This window comes from Anguilla anguilla, chromosome 14, assembly GCF_013347855.1.
Source record: "Anguilla anguilla isolate fAngAng1 chromosome 14, fAngAng1.pri, whole genome shotgun sequence".
Lineage (NCBI taxonomy): Eukaryota > Metazoa > Chordata > Actinopteri > Anguilliformes > Anguillidae > Anguilla > Anguilla anguilla.
This window is the reverse complement of record NC_049214.1, coordinates 35051246-35077944: the sequence shown is the minus strand read 5'-3', so window position 1 is coordinate 35077944 and position 26699 is coordinate 35051246. Positions and strand designations below refer to the sequence as shown.

Sequence of the window (26699 nt, the reverse complement as noted above, 5' to 3'; positions counted from 1 at the left end):
GAGATTCATGGATATTGCATTGAATTTCTGTCCTGATCACTTTTTTTTTAAAGCATGTCAAAACACTGACCCAAACGATTCAAATACATGCATGTATAACATTATTGTATTAACTAATCTTGAAATTATGGGCAGTTTTTAATCTACAAAACTTCTTCAAAGATAAAAACACAGACGTTGCTGAAATGATATCTATTATGTTGGAGGGTTTTCATGATCATGTGGTGTCTACAGTACCCATTATGCTTTCCTTTTGCAATATGCAGCTTTCAGCGAGAGTAAGTGGCACTAAATTAGTTCTACATTGACAGAATGTCTGTCATCTTCATAAAAACGAATTCAAAACACAACTGATGTTTTGATCCTTTCAAAATAAACTTTTGTTTTGATGCTGTTCAGTAATACAATTTTTAACAAAAAATAATTCTGCTATTCAAAATAGATCACATTTAGTGATATATCACAGCAAGAGAAATAAAAGTTTGGAAGAATTATGAGAATAGACAACTATAAACAACTGTAGGTAGTCTCAGAAAATTGAAAAATACACTGTGAAAAATAGATTTACAAAGCGATGTTATTCTTTGCAGCTGATTATCTATTTTTAAATTTAGAAAATGATTTCAGACATGCTAAAGACACTAGTGTTAGTAAGTACAGTAACTCTGTGAGCCTGACAAATCTGGCTGGCATCCAGCCTTGTAAACTTCCCGTTCTAGAATATGACTGGAGTGACGTAATCATTCCCCTACAGGCGTCACCCAGTGGAGGACTGTAGAAAAGACAGGAATGTTCCTGAAGCGCCAGGAGCTCACAGTGCGACACTCAGTGGAGGACTGTGGAAATGACAGGAATGTTCCTGAAGCGCCTGGAGCCCACAGTGCGCTCCTTTAAAAGCCCGGAGATTTGAATGCTGCGACAGAAACACTCAGAGCAAACTCTGCGCACACGACAACGTACAGCAAACAGGAACAACGCCGACTTCTCAGTGAAGATGATGTGCTCCCGCGTATTCCAGCCTTCTTTTGGCCTCCTGATGGATTTCCACTGGCCCGTACGCAGTCTCTGGCCACTGACACAACCTCTCTTCTTCCAGGAGGAGATGCTGCTGAGACACATGCAGGAGATGAGGAACAGTCTGGACCAGCTGGACATGCTTCAGCACAGGATCTTTGAGGGGATTAACCAGGTCCCAACCTCTCAGACAATCCAGCCAGTTTCATACAAGCTGGAGAAGGACGGGGATCACTTTGCCCTGACACTGGACACTAAGGACTTCTCACCAGAGGACCTGACTGTCAAGCAGGTGGGAAGGAAGCTACAGGTGTGTGGGAAGACGGAGAAGAAGCAGGACGATGGAAAGGGCTCCTACTCTTATAAAAGGCAAGAGTTCAGACAGGAGTTTGACCTGCCTGAAGGTGTGAACCCCAATGCGGTGACGTGCTCCCTGTCGGACGGGCAGCTCCGGATACAGGCGCCAACGGAGGCGCTGGCTGAGGGGGCCGAGAGAGTGGTGCCCATCGACTGCAGCCCCGGTGAGAAGACCCTGCAGTTCCAGAGCTCACAGGCAGAGAGCAGCACAGAAGAGGCACAGAATCACCAGCAAGGAGCATAAATGCCTAAAGACTCTTGAAATGTGCAATGTTATGTGCTCTAAAAGTTTTCTGGAGTAAACAAATAATTTGATGTTGATTCCAACAATGTCCATTTTGGTTTTTGTAATTAATGCTTGTGTAATAATTTTATATATTTCTTGAATGCAAAGCTGATGTAAACCTTTTACCATCAATAAAATCTGAGACTTTCAACATGCTTCTTTTTCGTTTTGTTACATCACACATCACATTCTCACAGAGATCAAGCGTTGTTTAGTGAGCGAAATCTTGCCAGATACAAAATAAATAGAAAAATAGCAGGTGCTTGAAATGTGAGTGCTTCTTTTTTCTATTTTTTATTTAAGTAATTACTTACACATATTTTTTATTTTTAAAACATTTAGCCAACGAAGTTTTTTTTTTTTGTCTAATTTTAATCTTTCCCTTTTTCGCTAAGTATTCGTCCTGAACTGCCCAATAGCGCGCAGCTGTGGGAGTCGCTATGTCAGATTTTGTTCCACAGTCAACAAAACCTCCGCCCACCTCACAAAAAAACCGTTTCTCTCGACTCTCTTCGTTTATGGCAGAGTAGATATGCAGGCAGATGCGGGTAAATCTATGCAGTGACAAAGCAGTACCCCATCGCTCTTGGGGGAACAAATGCCAGTGGTACTATGGACATGAATACAGAACGGGACTGTTTTCCGATCAACCTTCTCTTCCTCAACGAAGATCCAGCTGTGGGTGAAATCCGTCTCTCTAAACAAAACCAGAAATATGACCTCACTTTACAGGTGAGCGGAGAGGTTGGGGAAATCGAATTGACCGTTAAAGACAGTAAGTACAGCCTAGTTATTAATCTGCTCCCTCGAAAGACTGCTAACACGGAAATAATAATAATAATAGTAATAATAATATTTTTGTTATATTATTTTAGGAAAGTGGACATTAATCATTTTTAAGAAACATAATTAGCAGTAGGCCTATGTTTACTACTTAAATACATATTTGATTGTGATTAAAGCGGAATTATTTTGCAGCGCGTTCTTGATAAAATAATAGCTGAAGTATGAGATTCCTGAGTAAAATTTGGCTATTGGCAAATATCCTATGCTACTTCTTGTTTTGTAAATAAGTAGCTACATGAAAACAATTTAAATATATATTTATGTAGCCTGTAATTTATTCTCATTAGCTCGTCAAAACTGCAAAATTCCTCAAAATCTGACCGAGGGAAGTACTAATCCAGACACCTCCTAAATAAAAACTGAGGGGATCAAACACAGCCAATGCATTTAATACTGCCATTAGCCTTCTCCGATTTGTAATCTGGTTTAACAAGGTCGAGTTGACTCGTTACTTTGTTTCCTATTGGCAGGTTTACGGTTAAAATTAAGTGTCCACACTGAAAATTACGACTTTCATTAGATTCGGTTTTGTTTATCAAGCAGACAGTCAAGCAACTTTGACCGCTCTGCTGCATCGTATTGTCTATGAATTACACAAATTAGTTTTCACGTTGAATAATGTGCTGCACGTCACACTGTCAGCTCCATGTTGCGCAATTTCATACTCTTTTTAATAAAACTATATGCTATGAACACATTCTCCCCGTTTTAATGCTGATATATGTGCGTAGTTGCATGACGTCACACGAAGTTTGAAGATTACACTTAGTTGAGGCGCCTGCATAGTTTCAGGGGATCTGAGGTTTGGAAGTGATTTTAATATATTACGTATTAATTCTGGAAACTGGCAAGTTACCATGACTTTAAATTTCACTTCGAAATGATCACGTGCTTTCTGTTATAGTTTAAGATCTGTAGGCCGACAAAGTCTTATGGATCACATACTTTACAAAGGTGGTTGTCCAATAGACCAAGTATTTTTGAGTTCCACTTATTCTTCATAAAAAGCAGACATTACATGTTCACCTGTACCATTTTAAGAGTAATTTGCATGGTAATTGGATGCCTGTTTTAAAATATTTGCATACAATGAAGGCCAATAGGTGCATTGGACACAGTGGGATTTGATCCATTTGGTGTTTGAGTCAAAGCTTTGGATCTGGAATTCTATTGCATTTTAAGTGCGATCATTCATCGGTGTTGTTTGAACTTATTTGCATGTCCCTTTTAACCACTAGGAAAATTAGGCACGTTGTTGACAAAAACAACACAATTTTAAATTGCACATTGCCTTGTTCTCTTCAGGGTCAGCAGCTAAAGTAGGCAATCTCAGAAGAGGAATCGTACGCGCCGAAACTGCATAGTGCAGCTGAATGAATTCAGCGAGAGCGGTGCGAGTGCTTCCGAACTTGTTGCTCCTCACGCAGGTGTTGTGCACATTTGGCTGGGGCTTCCCCGTGCGGGACTGGGCGAGACATGCTTGACAGGCCAGGGGAAATTTATGTGTCTGTTGTGCAAGCTCGAGGAGCCCCCATTCCCTCGGGACCCGCCGGGGCTCCGCTATGTGAGCCCAGCATTGTCTGCTCAGATTGTTTTCCTTGGTACGGTACACTGACCCTGACCGACTGCAGTTCCTGCGGTTTTGGCGGGCGGGATCAGATTGCGCCGTGACAAGCTGCCTGCTGTGTGCCAGAACGGCACTGCAGTTTTTATTTTGCCGCACGTAGACCCCACAAGAGTCTTGGACCGGAAATAGGACTGACCAAGACTGAAGAATTAGGCCTTTATCCTAACACTTTCGAAATGCAACAAATTAAAACCTTACGTATGTTTTATTATAGTTTTCCATTACAATTTAACTGTCCAGCAGAAGCTATAAACCAAAACAACTTGCAATAAGAAGACCTACTGTTTTTCAAAACACTTAAAAACCACTGGTATTGGAGCGTAACTCCCTTGTAGTTTTCATCGTTCAGGCTTAGGCTACTTTTTCAGCTCAAATTGTCAAGCTAATATCATTTTTTTTTGCCACTCCCCTGTATAACATACAGCTACTTGTATTGTTTTATAATCTCAATGGACATTAAAAGTAGACACTGTTGTCTAATTCTAATAATTTTAAACAGATTGAGGGGGAAAGGGGTTTAACCTTCAGATAAATAAAAATCTTAAACCAACATGGCTTTGAACCTTTTCTTTTTTTCAAGAAATTGCATTCAATGTGAATGAGTTTTAGAACGTCTGGCATAGTCTCCAAGATTCAACACATCATTTCAAGTCCAGAGTTAAAGATGAGGCTGGTCAACCAAGAACTTGTGGTTATGCAAACGGTGGTTATGGAAACGATGGTCATGTGGTTATGGAAACAATCATCTAATTTAATTTGCTGATTGATTGTTTTGATCAGGTCCGTGTTGTCTTTATAGAACACTGTTAGGTGTAAAATCATCTCTTTTTCTCATCGGTACCTCATGTATGTTGCTCCTGAGTGAAATGCTTTATTTGTGCTTTCCCTGCAGGTGACGGGGTGTGCGTGTCAAAGTTTTCTGTCAGTAGGGAGACGGAATGCTGCAAGGTTGGCACCCAGTCATTTCTCGTCACCCCGGGCTACTTCAGTATTCTACTGCACTTCAGCACACAGATTGGTGAGTGCCAAGCGTCAGTCATCACATAGCCACACCCACTGCATTTCAGCACACAGATTGGTGAGTGCCAAGCATCAGTCATCCCATAGCCACACCCACCAACAGTCCTCTGGGAAACACATATCATTAATCTGCTGTAGGAATACCCAAATCGGGTGGGGTACTTCACAAAGCAGGATTACTGAGTTAGCTGGAACAGTAACAGTAGCTGGAACTGCTCTTTTTACCTCTGTCCATGTTCTAGATTTGGGAGGGTTCCAGGTTTTACTCGAAGAAGTTATCCAGCTAACTCAGACCCTTGAGGCCTGTCGTCCTGCTGGTTTTTTTTCTACCTGACAGTTAATTGATCAATTAATGCCCACTATTCTCTTCTAAGAACAATGAAAACCAACAGTACTCCTAGCCTTGAGGGCCAGATTTGAGTATCCCTGCCTAGTTGCATGTTGTATTTAAACAGACCTCTGAGGATTCCGTGTGTATTTCCCATTTAATAGCACAGTGATGGATATTATCTGCCAATTGTTAGGGCAAGCAAAGCACATACAGCACTCCATATCACTTGGCGAAATGATAAATGTCAGCACAAGCTGATCATTATCAGAAAGTATTCAGGCTGCATCTTCGTTCCCCTCCCATCCATATCCCCGAACTCTCCCACCTTTTACACACATTCCTTTTTATTTGGATAGATGGTTTTAGTTATAGTCTCATATTTTTTGGCTTTCCTTTTTAGGGCTTGCTATGGATATCATGTTTATATGTTTAGAATTTGTACTTTGGTTCATGGTTAGCATAGTTAGCTTGCACTAGTGCTTCAGTGATTTTACATGTGCTGTCACTGGTTTGGGAATAGCTGTTCGCCGGGACTTGCGCTCGTGCTCGCATTAATCAGGTGGGTGCGCTTAAGATTCTCCAACATCGTAAGTCTGGATAAGAGCTGTGGATAAGAGTGTCCATTAAACGTAATATAATGTAATGTAATGTAATAATGGGCCCAGGGTCTTACCAGTTCACTCCTGTTTCTGGAAACGGTTCAGCCCATTTGCCCTTGGTTACGTGCGCACGAAAGGATTCCAGAACATGTGCAAAACATCTGAGTGTGACTGTGCTCGCTGGAGGGTGGCAGAAAGGTCTTACGCCATGAAACCCAGATCCTCCCATCTGCTGGCGTGCCAGCTCAGTCAAAACCAGACCGCCAACGAGGCCAGGATCTCTGGGCTGGGAGCTGAAAGCGCTTAAAATAAGGGCCTGCAGCCCCGGTCCTAGACAGCCGCTGGGCTTTTGTTGTCATTCGGTACGTAATTGAATATAATAAGTATAGAGCAACTGACTACACAGGTGACATAGCTGGCATAGCTTCTTGGATTTAAACTGGTTGCTAATTTTAAAGTGAAAACAAAAACCAGCCACGCCCAGTGGCTCTCAATGGCCAGGGCTGGGGACCACAGCTTAAAGCCTTTTCTCAATTAATTCATCAGCTGTGACAGTTCACTCATAGATTCGATTACAGGAAAATAATTCATAAAGGGATACAGAATAGCCATTGTCCTCAGATTCCCATTTCTATGCATTTATCAAGTGAAATATGTTTCTGGTTGTCCATGCACAAAGATAGATATTGTTTCAATACATGAATTTGCACATATGTGCATTTCACATGCAAGACATGCTGTTCCACTTTTATTTGTATGGTTTATATCTCTGTGTCATCTGTCAAGACTCCACCATTTTGATGGTAGTGTATAGAGACATTTTTTGGGAAGTATTTTGTAACAAAAATATTTTTGTGCTCATCCCACTCCATGCAAAAGCAATAATATAAACTTAAAAATTTTTTTTAAAAGTCACATATGAATCCAAGCAGAACTGACGGATGAATTTGGACAGAAGTCAAAAGTCTGTCCAGCACTGCTTTACTATGTACTACTCAGATGTAATTCATTTTATTTTAACACACAGGGGACATTTTTGATGTTTTGATGTTCAAAGACCTTCGACGTGACCAACCAGTGTGTGGACTTTATTTCCATCCCCTATCGATTCTTCACGCTTTCTGTATCAAAGCCTCAAATCACCATTTATTTCACCACATCACCTATTTAAACAGCTGGACACTTTAGTGTGGAAACCCACTCATTGCTACCAAATTAACAGTAGTTTTATCAGAGTTTTTATATTTTTAAGATTTAGATTGCAAAGATTAAAAAGTAAGAGTACTCTCTTCATGTATATTGTCCAATGCCTGATCCATACCAGTGACTGCACCTTGAAGTATGTGTTTGCATGGGGACCTCTTATGGTTCCCTCTGGGCAAGCTTGAACCTGTAAGCCTGGTAATGGAAACTCTAAGCTAACATGGTAGTATGGGCAACCTTTCAGCTACCCACAGTCTAGGTGTGTGGTAGAACTCTTTCATATGGAATGTGCTGGATAGCTGATAGCTGGATATCTCAACACTGAGAAGGCCAACTCTTTCCATTGCTCAGATTTCCAAGCATTCCAGAAACTGCTGAAAAGGGGAATCGGCCATGAGACAATTTCTGCTTTTGACCGGCGGACCGATGATTCCTCTGCCCTTCAATATTTCCAGGTAAAAGGATTAAACTGTTTTTAAGCTAGTCATGGAAAACAGCTGGTTTGAATGGGTAGTGTACGACTGACCCATAACTGTGTGAAATATTGGTAAAAGTCTATGTTTTTGCGTGGTGGAAATTGTGAGCGGGCAACACCCACCGATAACTGTGTTGCCCTGTGTGGAGTACTCTTTTACGGGCTCCTGTGCTTTCAGTTTTATGGCTGTTTGTCACAGCAGCAGAACATGCTACAGGATTACCTGAGGACTGGCACATACCAAAAGGCCATTCTGGTGAATGAGGTGGACTTCAAGGGCAAGGTGAGGCCAAGGCAGCAGGGTGGGTGCACACTCACTTCTTTGGAGTTTTGGTTGCCAGATGTGCAAAAAGCTTCCATCTGGGGGATTCCAACTTTTGTGAACTTTTGAATTACCACATTTCTTTGTTGACCTAATTTACCCCAGAGCAGAGCATTTGGAAACAGGCAAAATTAGTGTGTAATATTTGAAGCTTTGTGGGTTGACGCGGGGAGAAAACTATAGTGAAACCTTTCTATCAACAAACATGCCGGATGCAGAACATTAGCCAGCCAGTGGCTAGCTAGTTACTGTACCATCCGGCACTACAATACCAATCTTTTTGAGAAAGTGCCTTCTCATAAGTTTTTATGAAACTTTGACTAGTGGCCATCATACACATAAATGAAGCTCCTGTGGGAGAGCAACAGCATGACTGCTGACCACGTGGTGCAGGTGACCGTCATGCGAAGGTAATACGCTGAGAAAAGCAAAAGGGAGCGCCAAATATTGTACATCATGGGCAGGCAGCCACCATACGAAGGTTACTGCCAAGGCATGTTTCAATGCATTTTAAATAAGACGTGGTTTTATGATACGCATTACATTTATTTATTTATTTATTTTTATTTACACACACTGTGACAATATGGTCACAGTGCGTATCATAAAATTCCCTAACCTGTGTGATGGTGCATTTTGTCACATTGTCTGAGCTGGAATATAAAGTTTTCGTTTTTGAAGTGGAGTATTGAATGGATATCACTGTGTGTGGTGAGAGAAGAAGAAAAAAAACACTTTCTGGATCTTTCTCTCCCTTAGACAGTTTTAGATGTAGGTTGTGGATCGGGGATCCTGTCCTTCTTCGCGGTTCAGGCAGGAGCAAAGAAGGTGTATGCTGTAGAGGCCAGTTCTGCGGCCAAATATGCTCAGGTACGTTTCTCTCCTCTTTCTTTCATCAAGGAAAAAAATATATCTCCATTTCTGAGTTTGATATAATGTTAGAAAGCTTGCATCATCAGTTGTGTATTGTTAAATAGTTTATGGCATTAAAACCTGTCTAATGTAATATAATGTTATGAAAACCGTTTTTCCCATCTTCTTTTTGAACATTTTGTTTTGCTCCAGCACTTTTCCTGAACTCTTGTGAGTATGTGGTTGTCCTCTTTATCTGAGAAAACAGTTTTTTGTCATTTCCTGAAAAGGTGGCCTTTAGTTTTTTTATGATGTTGAAAAAAGGTTAAAGTTCAGTGTTACAGTATAATAGTGAGGCATCAGTAGTTCTGCAAGGTGCTTTATAGGTTCCTGTACCCCTGGGGTTTGCAAGCTAAAAATGAGCTCTCTGGGGACTCATTAAACATTTTTCCAGACACAGTTTCCGAAGATGTTGAAACAACACTAGCAAGCGAAAGAATCTGTGCAGTGTGTGGCGACTTTCAAAATTTCACCAATTCCAGCTCTGAAACAAATTAAAGCACTATTTCTTTCCCTGAGGGAAATTACTGCAGTGCAATCTCATTACTTGATTGACACTCGATTGTTGAAGAGGCATAAATAAACCACGATTAAAGCATTAATATAAGGAATATAAGAAACATGGTCTATTTTTGTTACTCAGTGTTCCATTTGCCCTACCTACAGTATAACAGCTTTTTCTAATTGGTTTCCCGGTTGAAAAACTTGTATGCTTTGTGTTGCGATTCTTAAATGAAGCATTTTGTGATTCTGTTTTTGCAAAACTGCTTTCTTATTTTGCATCCTGTTTATTCTGCATTTTGACCATTGGCAAGTGTGGTCATTCGTAGCACTTGGCATAAGTCATCCTAAGTAAATATGATGAATAATTTGTCACATTGTTAATAACCACGATGCCTCACCAGATTTGATTTGAAACCCTGAGACTGGTAATTTAATGTAATGATGCATTTGTATTGCCTCGGAACCACAATCTCAGACTTACTACAGTACTTCAGCCCCTGAAAGTTTGAGCTCTGTCCCCTTGTTGACTCTAAAGCTCAAAATTCCAAACGTTTAATGACTTGAAGACAGTTTTGGCCAATAAAAATGGTTTGGGGGCAAAGGAAACATTTTTTTTTATGGATGGGCTGATCCTCACCTAACAGTCAAGCATAGTTAACTCTGTCCCGTTTTCCCCCCATTTTTTCCCTCAATCCTTTATATATTTTTTTTTACTTTTTTGAGATTGCAACCAGATGTGTCCAGTGTCAATTTCTTCCGGAATTTACCTCCTTCCCCTAAGCACAATATCAAACTTGATGGCGCCTTTTAACATGCGTTTTTCAGGTGGATAAACTGGGCAAGGAACAAAGGGTCCTCCTGCAGTATCTTTGATTCAGATCATTAGGTTCTTGGGCCAAAGGCACAATCCAGTGGCACCCAGACAGAGCCAGCTGCCAAAAACACTACATGCCCGGCGCCTGCCGGCCTGATGTGCAGGGGACGGCAGTGCGAAAGTGCACGGTACAAAACAGAATACAAACAAACAGGAAAAGGTTCTCTCACAACTCACTGCGGCAGGTCTACCGTGTGGAAAAACCACCTAATGTGACCAGGCTTGGCCTCTTACTGGAAAAAATCTTTAAAATCTTCACAAATTTCACCTACGGTAAAACCCTCCTCACTCCCACCCTCCAGCTTTTCCACCCCCTAAACAGTTGCCCCTGCTGCAGGATCAAGAGGTTCGCTTTGAAGACTCGGTTTGGGCAGATTTCTTGCTCCGTCGACTGGAACCCACTCTTGGAAACTGGGAAGTGCATCAGATAGCTTAATGGGAGATTTCTCATTGCAGGTCTACCTGAACATAATCGGTTACGTTTCGCCGTATTTTTAGACAGGCACACCGAGGTCAGCCCAGGAGACAAACCATATGGTGTGTGCCTGGCTTTCATGTCGTTGACATTTGGTGCTGTATTTATGGTGTTGGAAGAGTCAAAAAAAAGCAATGAAAGACGTCTGCACTCTGGCCAGACTGAAAATGTTTTAAATGTTATGCTGTGAGTTATTTAATAGGCTACAATGTTGATGGATGCATGTACCAGCTGATGGTGTTCTTCCCAAAGATAATTTTTCAAAGACTTTTTTCTTTTTTTTTTTTGTATTTTTTTGTTGAAACAGATACTTGTTAAAAGCAACAACCTCTCAGACAAAATCACAGTCGTGGCTGGTAAGATTGAGGAAGTGTCTTTCCCAGAGGATGTGGACGTCATAATTTCTGAGCCCATCGGATACATGCTGCTGAACGAGCGAATGCTCGAGAGCTACCTCCATTCACGGAAGTGGCTGAAGCCCAACGGTGGGTTCAGACAACATGCTAATGCGCTATTCCTCAAGGGCTTTGAGTGTGTGTTTAGCACTATTGCGTCTGCATTGGTTTTAATTGTTGCTCCCTGACAATCTAATCATAGTGTTAGTACTTATTTTGCCCAGGTATGTACTGAAGTCATATGTTTCTGTTCATAATTGATTTTTTCAAACTAACTCATGTTAAATCTGTTTCAGAGCTATTAGTTATTATTCAGGGCAGCTCTCGCATTGGTTAATTAAAATTCAGAAGAGTGCTTGACACTTTCTTGACTTAATTTCTGCTTAATTTATCAAATATAAAGTGTATCACTATGATACACTTCCCTGTTTCAGTTGACATGTCATTTGTGTTGTCTTGATATAGGTAATGAAATTTTGTTCATCTATAGTTTCATGCCCTAGGGCTAAACAGCTTTTTTTCCATTTCCCCTGTACAGGAAAGATGTTTCCCACCTTCAGTGATATCCACTTGGCTCCATTCACAGATGAGCTGTTGTACATGGAACACTATGCCCGCTCCAGCTTCTGGTGAGAGGTGTAGTTTTACCACACTCCCTAATGGTCTGAGATTTGAGTCTTGGATTTTTAGTTCATTATAGTGTTTGTGTGTTTGAATCACCATAGTCTTTTGATGGTTATGAGATTTAAACAATGGCATTTTTGACAGTGACACATGGCAGTGACATATGTCAGGATGCTGTCAACAGTGAACATCTTGGTTTCTGGATTTCACAGCAACTCCTGCTCTTAGTTACTTAATTAGCCAGATCATATGCAATTTTGCTGAATTGATGCTGCACTGAGTCAGCTAGCCCTACCTCTGCTACATCTAGCACTATACCATCAAACCAATCTGATATTTTAAACACTACATGCTGTGGCACTTAATGTTATGTTGTGGGTTTGTGTACTGACAATGACTACAATGAGCACAGCATCAGCTTTATGTGTGCACTTTTTAAAGACACTCTGGATAAGTGTCTGCTAAATGACAAATGGATTGTGACTGTATAACCCCCCCACCCCGTAAGCAGCCTTCACTGTCCCCCACACTTCCTCACCAAATGTTTCCAGCCTCACGCAGAGATTGGGGAGAGGGGTGTACATTTCAGCCCCCGCCCCCCCCTCAGAGGGGATGGGGCAGTGGGGGGGTCTGTGGTTTTCAGACAAGCATTGCTGGTAATCCATTTGTCGCCTGCTGTTCAGATCCAGGGCTGAGCCCAAATGGGATCTCTACCGCTCCAGTGAGGTTCCAAACTATAACACATGTCCTGGCAAGCGCAGTGGTTCTCATAATCCTTCTCGGGTTACCAGTGATCCGATAACAGAAGGGTTAGCAACCCCCCCCACCCCCATGAATACGATGATATGATTTTTCTCTTGGGTTTTCTTTGCTGCAAGTACCAGCATTTTTACCGACTTGGCGCTGAGGCTCAGATTCAGAATAAGCTCTGCCTTACGAGTCCATGATACATTTTCAAGAGCCTGGAGCCCAGCCAGCGAGGCCTCACGGCACGCATGCGTTTACAGCGTGAATCTTTATCCTGCTGGCGGAACGGTAACGCACCGCGGGAGACGCTAATGGCTTTAGCACAGCTCATGTGGGCACCGATCGTGTCTTCGCTTGCAGCCAGCGGACGAGTTGAACAGCGCTCACGGGACAGCGACCAGGTTCAGACCGCGCGTCGCGTGCAAGCCGCCAGCGGAGCATTCGAGAAGCTCAGGCCTCAAAGAGGGCGGCAGTTCAAAACAAAACTGAATCTGCAGTTGGCAATTATGCTGACATTCTGAGAAATTAAGTTTGCGGCTGCTCTTGTTTTTAGTGTTTTATGGAATTGCATAAAAGTGTAGAGACCAAGCTAGTAGCGGCATTGCCATGGAGGTAAAGGGATAGTTTTCTTTCTAGATTTAAAAAATATATATTATTTCAGTTTTAGTGTACGTTTTTGATTGCAGCCAACAGTTTTTGTATGTGATGAAGGATATTTTAGATATTCAGAGAAGTTTCAGTGTACCTGCCTTCTTTATAGTGGAAATTTTTTTTTTTAATTTAAAACATCCCTCAACAGGAGACATTTAGAGATATTTTAGATTTTCAGATATTTTAGAGATATTTCTGAACTACTGAACTGGCAGGTATAGGGCATTCAGAGTTAATCGTCAAAACCGAGACAATCCAAAGCAGCTTGTACGGTATGTTGGCTGTATGAGCAAATTCATATTACAGCATTTATTAACAACAAAAAAATTGGTTTTTAATATTTAATATGTGCTGGTACTTCTTTCCTTGAGGGCGGTGGTCTCAGGTTGCAATGTCCCATAGGAAATAGTTCCAACTTAAAATAATATTATTTTTTTGAAGAGTGGTTTGCTTATATACAACCTATGTGTACAAACTGTTTTGGTTTGTAAATACTTGGAGCATATTTTCTTGCTTTAGTGCATGAACTTGCAAAGGCCCGTATACATGACACTGCAAAGCTAGCAGGCCATCAGAAACTGAACATAAAATATCTGGAAGCATGTTAATTATGTTTCATCGCACATAAAAGCTGCCTCAGCCAACTGAAAACACACTAATTTGGATGGTGAATTTGGTATGTTTTTAAACGGAAAACCTACGTGCATTTGGATTTTGAGACTTGCAATGTATATGCTGAGAGCGGCATGGTTGCCAGGGAGCTTAGGTCATCCAGGCAGAAAAGCGGAACCCCTTTCAGCACCCACCCCAAACCCCCGTTCACTCTGCCCTTACCTACCTTCTTAGCTCCAGCGTTGACAGGTTCCACAGTCTGCACACACGCCTCTCTGCGAAAGATCAGAATGTCACTATCAGTGGCCTAAAATTCACCAGGGATTCACGAACAAAGACCACAAAAGCATTCAATGAAATTATAATGTGAATGGCTGTGGTGCATAGAATGTTTTACCTCTTGAAAAGGTAAAGCTGTGTCAAGTGTAATTTCAGGGGAGAAAAGGCTGTACACGCACAACTGGGAAAACTCCACAGGTGCTTGGGGGTATGAAGTGGACTAATGAGGTAAAAGAGACCCCTCACTCTGTATTAAGCTGTCATGGTGCAAGCAATGTTTCGGTCTGCAAAGGTGTCTGTCAGGTATCGCGGTCATGTGAAACACAAAAACAGGGCTGCATGTAGGGTCACGAAGTTCAAAAAGTGACCAACTAGACCAACCTGAATTTCTGCTGCTCTCTGCAGGCATCAGACATCTTTCTATGGGATCAACCTGAGTGGCCTCCACAGCGCTTCTTCAGATGAGTTCTTCAAACAGCCCATCGTGGTGAGTTCGCCGTGCTTTTGTCATTGGGTGCTGGCGATGCAGGTTACCTTAAGTAAGCCTGATCCAGCTGCTGGGTGGCACGTTCGGTTAAGGTATCACAATGTGGTGTATGGATGAGCCCCATGGTCTTGGATGAAACCTGGACCATGCCAGTGCCGACTGTGGTCGGGAGCTCCATAGAGGGACATGCAATTGGTGATTGTCCAGGGAATGGGACGGTTCAGACGGTTAGGGTTCTGCGTTCATCGCTATCTAGTGACCTCCGCTGGACGATTGGGCACCTGTGGGCTGCATGCTAAAGCCGTGATCTTCCTCCGACTCCTCTACACGTGTTTCGGGGGAGAACCTCTCCAGAATCGGCAGTGTTCACAACTGCGGCTGCTGTTACAGACAATTGGCCGTTCCAAATTGGGGTGCGCAGTAAAATGTGTTAATTCAACTATAACAGAGTGCATATTCCCTGAAAGTGACAGCCACAACATGTTGCAACTGTTGCAACTTTTCCAACTGGCTACTGTTTTTTTCTAAATTAATTTCCAGAAGAGACATTTTTACTGTGGAATTGTGACAAATGTTTATTTATTTATTTATTAATGTATTTATTGATTTATTTATTTCAGTGTTGCTGATTGGTGTGCACTGTACTAAATAAATCTGTCACCTTGTGGGTGGAATTACATTTTCTCATTTTTCTCTCCAAATTGCTACCCAGTGATGGATGTCGATGGCTTCAAGAGGGAGATATGTTCACATTAACAGAGCAAATAAACATAGTGACCCATGACCCATTTTTATCCATTTTTTTATGTAGAATTTTATGTAAAATCTGATATAATATTAAACTGTCTATTGTCAGGTTTTGCTTTTTGCATTAACTTGCCAACAGATGAATGAACCTTTTGTTTTAAGTTTTTTGTTACAGTTTTCTTCTTTTTAGGACACTTTTGATATGCAGATTCTCATGGCAAAATCTGTCAAATACAGCATCAATTTCCTTGAGGCTAAAGAGGAGGATCTACACAGGTTAGTGTTATGACTTCAACCATTCTTACTGTGTACTCTGGCTGTCTTTATATTTACAGCATTACAGGTGTGGGCTTGGTTAGTACTTGGATATTAGATCTCCTGGGAAAACTCTTGGAAGATGCATTTGAAGGGTTGTATGGGGTATGTTTCTTCTGGAACAAAAATAAATAAAATACATGCCACAGAAAAGTGATGGGGCACTGTGCTTCAGACCATGTGGTCATACCCACCATTCTGATTGGCTACACAGTTTCTTGCATTCCCTACCAACTTTGAATTCCCAGGTTGTCACTGCAAAAGTTCTCAGGTGGTCTGTCTAGTTAAAATCAAGGTAAACTAAAAGGTATTAGTAACTTTTGCCGGAATATGATGTTAAGGTTTTTTTTTCAGGATCGAGATTCCCTTTGTCTTCCAGCTTCTCCAGTCCGGGTTGATCCATGGATTGGCAATCTGGTTCGATGTGGCATTTGTGGGTTCCAGGTAAGATCAGGCAGTTCTCTTATTCTATCTTATTGTACAATTCTTTGTCATTTTTGTGTCATATATAGTGGTGCTCTGCCATAAACAGGCAGCATACATGTTTCATAATACTTAATTTACACCTGAGTCTAAAACTGCTGCTATTGACAATCAATAATGTAGTGGGGTCTTTAGCCTTAATGGAAGTTTCTGGGGTGTCTGTGCATTTAGGGTGACGATATGGCTGTCGACCTCACCGAGCGAACCCCTGACCCACTGGTATCAGGTCCGCTGCCTGCTTCAGACCCCCCTCTTCGGCAAAACAGGTCAAACGCTGTCCGGGACGGTCCTGCTCATGGCCAATAGGAGGTGAGAGAGCTCATCTGCAATGGGAGGGACAGTTCATCAATGTTTTCTCAAATCATAAAAAAGGGTTTTGTTAGAGGAAAAGATGCAGGTCTTGTCCTGTTTATTAAATCTTAACAAAAACATGTTTGCAACGTACAAAAATGCCAGGTTACTCACGCACACAAAGCACTGTCTATATGTCTTTCAGTAAAACTTGCAAAATCTAGGCCTACCATTAAAAGTATTGATATCAAAATGAGGCCAAGTTACAGAAACAATATTGGCTATCTCAGCTCACACAAAATAAACAAGCTTTATTCCAAAGCAATGCTACCCATTGTCTATTAAATTATTTCATGTAACTTGGCACTGTTTCTTCATCTTACCATCTGAAGAGAATGTGGTCAACTCACACTTTATAATTTCTTTTTTGTACTGTGTTTCTTATGCTTAACTGAAAATAATAATGCATATAAATAAACCATAAGATAATTAAATCTGGAGACAGACATGCATACACATACACAGCCTACGAGGTAAACTGTAGACTACAACTGTTAGTTGGGGTTCGTTAACTTACAGCAATAGTTTAGGTGGGTGAATTTCATGATCGGTGATGACAAAGAAAATTATAACGTTTTCATAAATATTGTTTCCCCCCCATTATTATCCCCCTGAAGTGATCGTTTTTCTTTTGAATGTTTGTAGAGAAGTAATCATTTGTCTCTCTTCTTTATCTTGATCATTATGTACACAGCTTTTTCAGTTGCTGTGGACTAGAGAATCTGTTAAATGATTAAAAGTGATGTAATGTTTAAACGAGGGTGCTTATATGTTTGACTTGACTGTGATGAAAAATTGTTTTGGGAGATCAGATTAAGGGTACCTTAATGAAAGATGTGTTTTGTTATCATACCATCGCAAGCAAACTGCCCATTAAAAGCTGTGTTTGGCCTTTTCTCCCAGGCAGAGCTACGACATTCACATCACGGCTGTAGTGGACCAGTCTGGATTCAAGTCTGGCAACAGTTTGGACCTAAAAAATCCTTTCTTCAGGTAAGCTAGGAGCAACAGTGTGGACCAAAAAAAAACACTTTCTTCAGGTGAGATAGGTGAGGCAGAACATTAGAACAAATCCGCTCAAAGAAGAATCATTTGTATGTTTCTAAGATGAGACTTAGCTTCTCTCTGTTTTCTTCTATCTGACCTTGTTTCATCAGCCCAGCCAGCCATGAAATTGAAATGGTACAGTAGATTAGTATTACGATTTTGACTGTCTTGTGAAGCAGGGGTTTTCAAACTCCTTCCTGAAACCCTGTTTATGTTGGTTTTTGATGCTGCCAATCTCGCAATCAATGATGGTGGTTGAAAATGTGCATTTTAAGTTATTATTTACAAATTTTAGACACAATGCAGTTTGGCTCATTGCCATTTCTTCTTGTCTCTGAATGTTTGTCTTTGAATGCTTTAGTGTCAGGACCTCACTGATTTAACCTGTCGGTCAATAAATGAATTAATTTTAAAAATGCAACCTCTTTATAACGTGTCTGTTTGTGGCTAATTAATATCTGTTAGCAGCTCAATACAATTTAGGGGCTGCAATTATGACAGGAAAGAGAAATTACAAAGACACAAGTCCCTAGGACAGACTTTGAGAACCCCTGATATGGAGAACACACAAGGATGTAGAAAGTCAGTGGTGGGTTGGATTCTAACCCCACCTAGTGGGTGGCATTATTATTGCTTGTCTCTGTCTACTGAATTCCCTCTGAAATAGCAGCATTAAAAATAGCTCAAAAACAGATATAATAAATATACACATCATCATCGTCATGGTAAAGGCAAATCTCAGAGAAATAAATCAGTCACTGATAGACCAGTATACTAAGAATTATGCCAGTATACCAGAAACCAGAAGTAGCATACATATTTAAGCCTTATCTCTGATGCAGAAAGGTGAGCGTTAAATTAAAATTAATGTCCTGTCTCTGTACCACTGAAGCTGAAACTTTGTAGTCTGATGGAATTTATACACATTTCCACAATGAATAAATAAATAAATAAATAAATAAATAAATAATGAATTAAGGCAATACCAACAATTGGTGTTCTGTCTTTGGCCAGGCCAATAAAATGCATATAAGATAGCACTGGAAACTCCTATCACCCAGAACCTCCTAAAGAAAGGTAAGCAGCACAGATGAAAGGAACTAGGCAGCTGACCATCTGGTTCTGATAGAGAATCTGTGATTATAACTTTTTTTTGTTTAAAGATTGTCCCACTGATTGATCTGTCCCTCTGCCACTTTTCTCCAGATATGCCTAGGCCTTGCTCCCGTGACTTCGCAGGAGAAACCTGGGACAGGTTGTCTCAGACCAGGAGCCAGAGAACCTGCAGTTCAGCCAAGTCAAGTAGACCTTGGTGTGACACCTTGGTCATGTGACCTTGTTTCCATGGGAATCAGGGCTGCCACATCCTTAGTGTGTCCATATCATGCTGGCTCGTGCCAAGTAAACCACTCATCACCAAACACGGAACTCCACTATATGTTTCATAAGTAATTTGGCTTTTTATAATCATGCCAATTAACCAGAATGTTTGAACCATACCTAATTACATTTTAATTAAGATAGCCGATTTATTGAACACAACTTCTGCTTTTTCCTAGAATTAAACATTTATCATTTTTAAAAGCATTTTTAAAGGACATTTTATGTGCCTACCTCACATAAAATATTACTGCATATATAACTACAAAAAACACACATGCACACACACAAGTCAATTTGTTGCGAAATGTAAAATGTACAATTCACAACAAAATAACTAACAATAAACATCTGCAAATGGTTGGAAACTCAATTAAATTAACATCTACGGGCCCCATGTGATTCACCCCACAAAACTGATGGAAACTGCGACACTAACCAAAAAAGATAACAAAATAAGAAAACATGGCTGCCAGCCTGTAATTCAGCACCAAATAAATACAGCATAGCAGAAGTAAAGCCAGAAATCCAGAAGGTCCTCAACCAGACCTGTAAGGTCAGGCTCAAATGGAAAAGATAGAGGAGTCATGCATCATGGCATTTTTGCTCCTTCCAATTACCCATACCTGTGTCTGCCATCCTAATCAATGTAATAAGGAGAAAAGCACAGCACAAGGAGCAGCCCAACCCATAAGGTGTAACACTATATACTGCAGTGTACAGTGCAGTTGTTAGCTAGCAAAAAAGTTTGGCTTAGTACTGAGAGAGAGACTGACCATAAACCTTACAGTACTATTAGCCTGACCAGGCTGCTCATAACCTTTCAATACTATGAGTCTGACCAGGCTGCTCATAACCTTTCAATACTATGAGTCTGACCAGGCAGCTCATAACCATACACTACTGTGAGTCCTACCAGGCTGCTCATAACCTTGCAGTACTCTGAGCCTGACCAGGCTGCTCATAAGCTTATAGTACTGTGAGCCTGACCAGGCTGCTCATAACCTTTCACTACTATGAGTCTGACCAGGCTGCTCATAAGCTTATAGTACTGTGAGCCTGACCAGGCTGCTCATAACCTTTCAATACTATGAGTCTGACCAGGCTGCTCATAAGCTTATAGTACTGTGAGCCTGACCAGGCTGCTCATAACCTTTCAATACTATGAGTCTGACCAGGCTGCTCATAACCTTACAGTACTGTGAGCCTTACCAGGCGGCTCATAACCATACAGTACTATGAGTCTGACCAGGCTACTCATGACCATACAGTACTGTGAGCCTGACCAGGCTGCTCATAACCATACAGTACTGTGAGCCTGACCAGGCCGCTCATAAACACACAGTATTGTGAGTCTGACCAGGCTGCTTATAAACCAACAGTACAGTAAGCCTGACCAAGCTCTTCATAACCAGAGAGTACTGTGAGCCTGACCAGGTTCCACACAATCTTACAGCCTGACCAGGCTGCTAGTTATATTGTTTTAATGCTGATAGTTTAACTTTATTATGGTCTATGATAGATTTTTTTTACAGTATTGAGTGGGACACTTAATTATGGCCCTTGTAGGCCAGTCATGCTGTTGGTTTGCTTTCTTCCTCTCCAATCGCCGATTTAGCCCTGGGCCTCCAGGCCAATGAAGTTATTGGCCATTAATCATTTAATTATTTGGCAGACATACAAACCAGCATCAGTTCTGTCCTCAAAAGCCATATTTGAGTATCCCCGGTAGAGACTTGTCACCATGTTAGTCTTTCATAATTCTTTTTTATTCCATTTTTTTACCAGAAACATACCAGCTAGCATTAGCATACATACAGCACTGCAGTCGTGGGACAGTGAAGTTGTATGAAATGTAATTTGTATTGTCTGCTCGACAGAAATCCTTTCTGACTGCTTGTCTTTGTAACTTTTGTTTTGAATACAGTTGAGTTGGGCTCACATTCCATTGTTTTAATTGTGTTTTTCTGCCTTGTAATTTCTGTATAGTAATACACACAATTTATATAGCTTTCTAAATGGTAGTGGCAATTGCAATATCTAACATTTATTAAAACAATACTCACTCAGAGCTATTAAGGAACACATTTATTGATAGTGAAAAAGTCAAAATTGATAAAACAACAATATTCAATGCTTCCAACAGATTGTGGTGCACTTTGAAAATAACTTATTTATGGCTACAGAAGACAAATATATTTGCAGCATATAAAATGCAACATATCACAAGGAAATAACTATTTCCTTTCCTGTATCGGAATGCTGTATCAGAATAATTATCTCACTACTAATGAATGCCTTTGCAATGCCTTCTTACTGGGAAATCTGGATCTAATGATGTCAGATTTCTTCTGTTAATTCAGGGATGTGATTTTTCCTGATTGACCAGGATATACTGATTTTCAGACTCCAAATGTCTGTGGGGCTCTTTGAGTGCTTCTGTGCTTATGCCATACCCAAGCCCTCGGCCTCTGACGGAGACATTCAGAAAAAGCCGGAAACAAAAATCACATCCCTGGAATCACATCAATGGTGCGTGTGTGTGTGTATGTGCGTGCATGTGTGTGTGTATGTGCGTTTATGTGCACATCTGCATGTGTGTGTGTGCGTGTGTGTGTGTATCTGTGTGTGGGCGGGCGAGTGAGTCTGTGCCTCCGTGTCACTCCCCGTAGCAGGAGGGAGTGGCCTTCAGCCTCCTGAAGGGGTGCACCAGCTCGGTGCTGGACTTGGCCTGGTTCAGCACCGCCTGGAGTTTATTCCGGTACTGCTCCTGGAAGGCCATGCCCTGCTGCCGCTCCTGCTCCTCCTCGGCCCGCTCTGTGTCCCTCTGCCGCTGCCGGAACAGGATCTGGGACAGCAGGTCCGCCTGGTGCTTCTGGCAGGCTCTCTTCACACTGAGGAGGAGGAGGAGGAGGAGAGAAGCCACACCGTCGTCAGGGCCCTTCCACCTTCCGCCAGCCCCTTTTGCACAATTTATACACATAATTTATAAACACTTATTTACTATCCACGTGGTGTGATTAGGCCCCTCACTGCTATGCTGACTGGGCTAATGGGATGGAATAATAGGGATAAGATGGATGTGACACCATCTTACTCTATGAGAAAACAGGAAACAAGCGTACTTCCATCAGACACACTGAACCAAAAATAGCAAGGTCAAGCACTAGTGCTTATATTAATCAGGTGAATGCACGTATGTTTCCTCCACACCGTAAGTCGCTCTGGATAATACGTTCACCTGATAAATTGTACTGTAGTGTGTGTGTGTGTGTGAGTGTGTTTGGGATGTGTATGCATGTGCACGTGTGAATGTGTGTGCATGAGTGATGTGTATGTAGTATGTGTGTGTGTGTGTGAGTGATGTCTATGTGATGTACATAATGTGTGTCAGCATGCTGCATACCTGTCTTTCTCCTCTTTCTCTAGCTCTTTACTCTCTTCGATGATTCTATGCAGCTCCTCTTTCTCTCTGGCAAGTTCGGCCTGCTTCACGATGTTCTGATCCACTGTGGAAACACACCACATGCAGCAGGCTCGCAGAATTCTTAAGACTCATATTTAGGTTGAACCGTCCCTTTAACGGGCCAATGTGGGTGCGTAACCGGGTGCGCCTGTCGTACGTTTCTCCTGTATCTGTGCGCGCCGGGTGTCCATCACCTCCCTCATGAGGCGGTCCCGGGCCTCGCGCTCGCGGCGGAACTGCTCCGCCCGCCGGGCCCAGTTCTGCTGGAGCTCCTCCTCGAACAGCCGCTCCGCCTCCGCCTCCTGCTGCTTCTGCTCCTCCATCTGCTCGGCCAGGTACTGCCGGTACCGCTGCTGCTCGTCCCGGAGCTGCCGCTGTGTGTGTGGGGGGGGGGGGGGAGGGGTGGGGGGGGGGGCGCGGCCAACGGGGTCAGACAGCACGCTCGTTTATCTGTCCTCGCTTTCCGCTTCTCCCTTCCAGTCCGCCCACTCCACCCTGGCTCCTTCCTCATTTCCACCCACCCCCCCATGGTTTCCCTATCACAGGTCTGATTCTGAAATTCCTCTGCCCTGGCTCCTCCCCTAGTTACAGCTCTCACCTACTCCTTCTCCCTCCCAGAGCTCTAATCCCACCCCTTTCCTCCCCTGGCCCCTCCATCTCTCCCTCCCTCCCTCTCCACCCACACACAGCGCTCCCACAGATTCTATAGATTTTACAGATACTCAACTCCCTGTTCTTAACTCCCTGTGTCACCCTCATGCTGATGAACAGTAAAGTCGCAGTGGTTGTTCTGTACTGTAATGTAGCATGAGAACCTCCTCCAGTTGCCTTCCCCCCTATCCTGATGCAGAGAGGACGGAAGAACGCAGGAGCTGCGTATCTGTTTCGTGTATAAAGTCTGAGGCTCTCTCACCTTCCTCTCCTGGTGGTCCTGGCCCTCGTCCTTCTCCTCGGTCAGCTGGTTCATGATGCTCATGTCCAGGGCCAGCTCCTCCTGCTGCTCCCGAGCCAGACGCCGCATCTTTTGCCTGAGAGACAGATCCAGCTGCCTGCTGGTCTGCTGCTGGCTCTGCACCTTCTTCCTGCGCTCCCTCTGCTCCTCCAGACGCATCACTTCCTGCTGCTCGTGCTATCAGGAGAGAGGAAAGGAGTGGAAATTTGCTCAGGAACAGGGGGGACTCTTACACTCACGCATCACTTCCTGTGAGGGGACAGAGGGGAATCTTACACTCACACATCACTCACTTTCTGTGCAGGGACGGGGGACAAGTTATCTACGAAACAAGTAATGAGTTGGCAGAGTGGACCCGTATCATCTTTAAGTGTGGAGTCAAAATTTGATGTATTCAATGTTGGAAACCACTGCAGCCGTTGGCAGACATTACAAAACTCAGCAGTTCATACTGAAGACGTCCCTCTGAGAATTAGAGCACTGTCTAAGCTGCACGGCTCTGGCACGCTCTATCACTGCTACAGTAAGTGCTGTTCTTAAGACCTTTTGGGATCTGATCACCCGGGTTTCCGGGACTACTGGCTGGGTAACGACAGAGACCCCGCCCGCGCCGTACCAGCAGCTGGGCTTCTTCCTCCTTGAGCTGGCGGTTCAGAACCCTCTGCTTCTCCCTGGCCTCGATCTGCATGCGCAGGAAGTCCTGCTGCTGGCGGTCGCCGTGCTTGCGTAGCTCCGCCTCCTTCTCCTCCCGCTCCTGCTTGGCCAGCCGGTCCTGCTCCCAGAGCTGCGCATACAGGCGCTCCTCCTCCTGCAGCTGCTGCCGCTCCTCGTCCCGGCTGCGCAGCTGATAGGCCCGCTCCGCGCAGACGGCCTCGCGCAGACGCTGCGTCTGCACCTCCCGCAGCTCCTCGCACTGCTCCCTGGCACACACATACAGGGCCGTCAGAAGCTAACATAATGTGTGCTCACACCTTTGTGTAATGTGCACAATATATTGATGACATGATGCAGGATGTATAATGATGTATTTTTTCTACAGTGATATTCTGCAATAACTGCCTACATAATTTAACAGTGTGATACTCAAGGGTTGCAAATAAACAAAAACATGGGGGAAGTGAAGTATAATATTTAGGAAATTTGGCATCTAACTTGTGGTTACAGGTTAACTATGTGGTTACAGGTTTGTACCGGTGATTCCCAGGTGAACTAAACCAGAATTGGTTCAGTAAATATCCTGCTGGATAAATGGATTGTGTCCATGTTTTTTTAAAGAGATTAGCTGTGTAAATTGATGTGGATAACTAAATGCTAAAATGTATGTAGACTAATGCAAATGCTACACCAGAGTAAGGCTGATCTTGAACACCGCCACGCGTTTTACCTGAAAAGCTGATCCAGTTTCTCGCTCACCACCCTCTGCCTGTCACTCTCCCTCCTCTCCTTCAATTCCTTTGCTCTCTGGCTCATCTTTTCCTGTTTCTCCCATGCTGTCTCCTTCTTATCCTCCATCTCCTGTAGAAGATCTCTCTCCTCCACTTCCAGCATGTTTCTCAGTCTGGGTGCATAATAATAATAATAATAATAATAATAATAATAATAATAATAACTGAGCAGCACTTTTCATACACTGAAAATGCTTCCCAAAAATGTACTCTGAGGAACAGACACACAGACAAAATCACAGTGAAATTAAAGTATACCTTCAAAAGTAACTGACAAAATGTTTAACCGATAATCATGAAAAGTTTTAGGGAAATTAGGTAAACACGCTAATTAACCTCTCTCTCCGATCATCAATGCCCATTCGATGTTGGTCAAGAGCCTCCTGTACCCGCCTCCGGATGGTGCCCTGCACGATGCGGCGCCCCGTGGTCTTCTCCCAGGTAGACTTCAGGTCGCAGGTCTTCTGATACCGGGTGAAATCCTGCAGCTTTTCATACGTTTCTTCCTTCTTTCTTCTTTCCAGGACAATGTGGTCAACGGGTTTCGATGATGGGAACTTCGCTCTCTGAAAAATTAGCAACAGCAGCCAGCTGATTTGGTAACGTTATGGTCAGAATCATCAAGCGGTCATAAAGGCTATTTGAATTCATGGTTATTTGGTCAAGGGAAAACTTGCCCTAACAAGTCATATTCATTTTCAATTCATATTCCGCAATTGTCTTGTGAATGTACTAACGACGTACCGATAAACAATTTGGACATTGTGGTTCTGAGGCAACGTAAGCTAGAACCTGTTTTTGGAGTCTTTAACAAATATGTCGGGTAGTCTAACGTTAATATTATTTATCTTACAAATGGATGTTCTGAATTATAAAGGTCAACCAGTAGACCGCTGGCCTAACTTGGGCTATGAGATTAGATGTTGATTGACTTTAGCTAGTCATCAACCTCAAAAGTGTAATCTTTATTGTCTGTAAATGATCTGTTTTCCTGTAGCCTACTGCAGTTTAGCAAACCAGCTAGCGTTATTGGTGCCTAAGAAACTTACCACGGCAACTGAATGCGGTGTTGGCCCCGTGATTTCTCGTACCCGGTTCAGAATCATATTTTACAATTAAATATTACCTTGTTTATTTTAAAAGAAAAAACTCCTGAATAAATAGTATTATAACGATGAACAGTTCACATCGGCTGAACCGCGTTCCGAAACTAACGTTATGTGACAAGCAAACAGTTTCTGATAGTCTGGAGTTCCTGTCCGAACGGACAATTTTGGATTGTTTACGGAACAACTTAATGGGTGCCAAGGCAACCAATACCTCCAGAATGATGGGTTAAATGGCCAATAAAATCAATCTGCCAGTAGGCTGGTCTCTTGAAAGTCCACCAATACGTATCCGCCCTCCCTTTTCCATTCCAGTGCGGTGTGCTGGATCGCCAGGATAAAATAAAATAATTAATAAGCTGTAGTAGTCTGAACAAAGTTCATGTTATCATGTGATCTTTTAATATGTATTTATAAGCCACCAAAAATGGTGTGTGGATGCAGTACTAATAATACGAATTTAGTGTTATATATAACATGACTGATAGCATTTTCAATCATTAAAAAAATTGAGAGAAAGATGAAACCCTATCATTTAATTAATACATAATAAGCGTTTATATTCTTGTCATTCGTTTTAAATTTATTTTAAAATATGCAGAATATATATGAATATAGCTTTTGTTTAAGACTGAAAGTCCCCAATGGTTGTCAGCGTCACTGACCCTGGTTGAACATTCATGTTAATATTCGTAAATGAACTGAAGACTGTTCGGTCTCAACCATAGGTGTCAACAGACGTCCAGTAAATGTTCAGAATACAGTCT

The 26699-nt window shown here is 42.3% G+C and overlaps 3 protein-coding genes across 8 annotated transcripts; 2 read left to right on the top strand and 1 right to left on the bottom strand.

Annotated features, from left to right (window-relative positions):
* The first annotated feature begins 938 nt into the window (after positions 1-938).
* On the top strand, positions 939-1794 carry LOC118213165 (heat shock protein beta-11-like). The gene has a single exon (XM_035391905.1). It carries the CDS (start codon positions 995-997, stop codon positions 1613-1615), a length of 621 nt encoding a protein of 206 aa, XP_035247796.1. The 5' UTR covers positions 939-994; the 3' UTR covers positions 1616-1794.
* A 299-nt stretch (positions 1795-2093) lies between these two features.
* On the top strand, positions 2094-19951 carry carm1l (coactivator-associated arginine methyltransferase 1, like). Of its 6 annotated transcripts, none has more exons than XR_004762206.1 (13): positions 2094-2432; positions 5023-5148; positions 7635-7738; positions 7937-8041; positions 8840-8950; positions 11153-11330; positions 11779-11869; positions 14559-14640; positions 15578-15663; positions 16057-16146; positions 16357-16494; positions 17444-17529; positions 18790-19951. XR_004762206.1 is itself a non-coding variant. In XM_035390150.1 (13 exons), the coding sequence occupies exons 1-13, from the start codon at positions 2200-2202 to the stop codon at positions 18797-18799; spliced, it is 1347 nt and encodes a 448-aa protein (XP_035246041.1). In that variant the 5' UTR covers positions 2095-2199; the 3' UTR covers positions 18800-19951. The 6 variants fall into 6 exon arrangements, 5 of the variants coding, with proteins under 5 accessions (XP_035246041.1, XP_035246040.1, XP_035246039.1 ...); XM_035390150.1 differs by having other exon boundaries at positions 2095-2335; positions 17440-17529; XM_035390149.1 differs by having other exon boundaries at positions 2095-2432; positions 7961-8041; positions 17440-17529.
* A 1085-nt stretch (positions 19952-21036) lies between these two features.
* cfap53 (cilia and flagella associated protein 53) lies at positions 21037-26124 on the bottom strand. The gene is made up of 8 exons (XM_035392160.1): positions 25876-26124; positions 25163-25392; positions 24766-24939; positions 23998-24301; positions 23343-23558; positions 22587-22803; positions 22370-22472; positions 21037-21857 (listed from the first exon to the last, which is right to left on the bottom strand). Exons 1-8 carry the CDS (start codon positions 25930-25932, stop codon positions 21623-21625), a joined length of 1536 nt encoding a protein of 511 aa, XP_035248051.1. The 5' UTR covers positions 25933-26124; the 3' UTR covers positions 21037-21622.
* Positions 26125-26699: the final 575 nt, after the last annotated feature.

Bases quoted from the DNA above. Each gene is read 5' to 3' on its own strand.
- LOC118213165 (XM_035391905.1), top strand. From the start codon at position 995: ATGATGTGCTCCCGCGTATTCCAGCCTTCTTTTGGCCTCCTGATGGAT.
- cfap53 (XM_035392160.1), bottom strand. From the start codon at position 25,932: ATGATTCTGAACCGGGTACGAGAAATCACGGGGCCAACACCGCATTCA. The intron at 22,804-23,342 runs GTGAGAGAGCCT...CCACACACACAG, and splicing joins AGGACCACCAGGAGAGGAAG to CGGCAGCTCCGGGACGAGCA. The intron at 22,473-22,586 runs GTACGACAGGCG...GTGTTTCCACAG, and splicing joins CGCACAGATACAGGAGAAAC to TGGATCAGAACATCGTGAAG.
- carm1l (XM_035390145.1), top strand. From the start codon at position 2,270: ATGGACATGAATACAGAACGGGACTGTTTTCCGATCAACCTTCTCTTC. The intron at 2,433-5,022 runs GTAAGTACAGCC...CTTTCCCTGCAG, and splicing joins CGAATTGACCGTTAAAGACA to GTGACGGGGTGTGCGTGTCA. The intron at 14,641-15,577 runs GTGAGTTCGCCG...TCTTCTTTTTAG, and splicing joins TCTTCAAACAGCCCATCGTG to GACACTTTTGATATGCAGAT.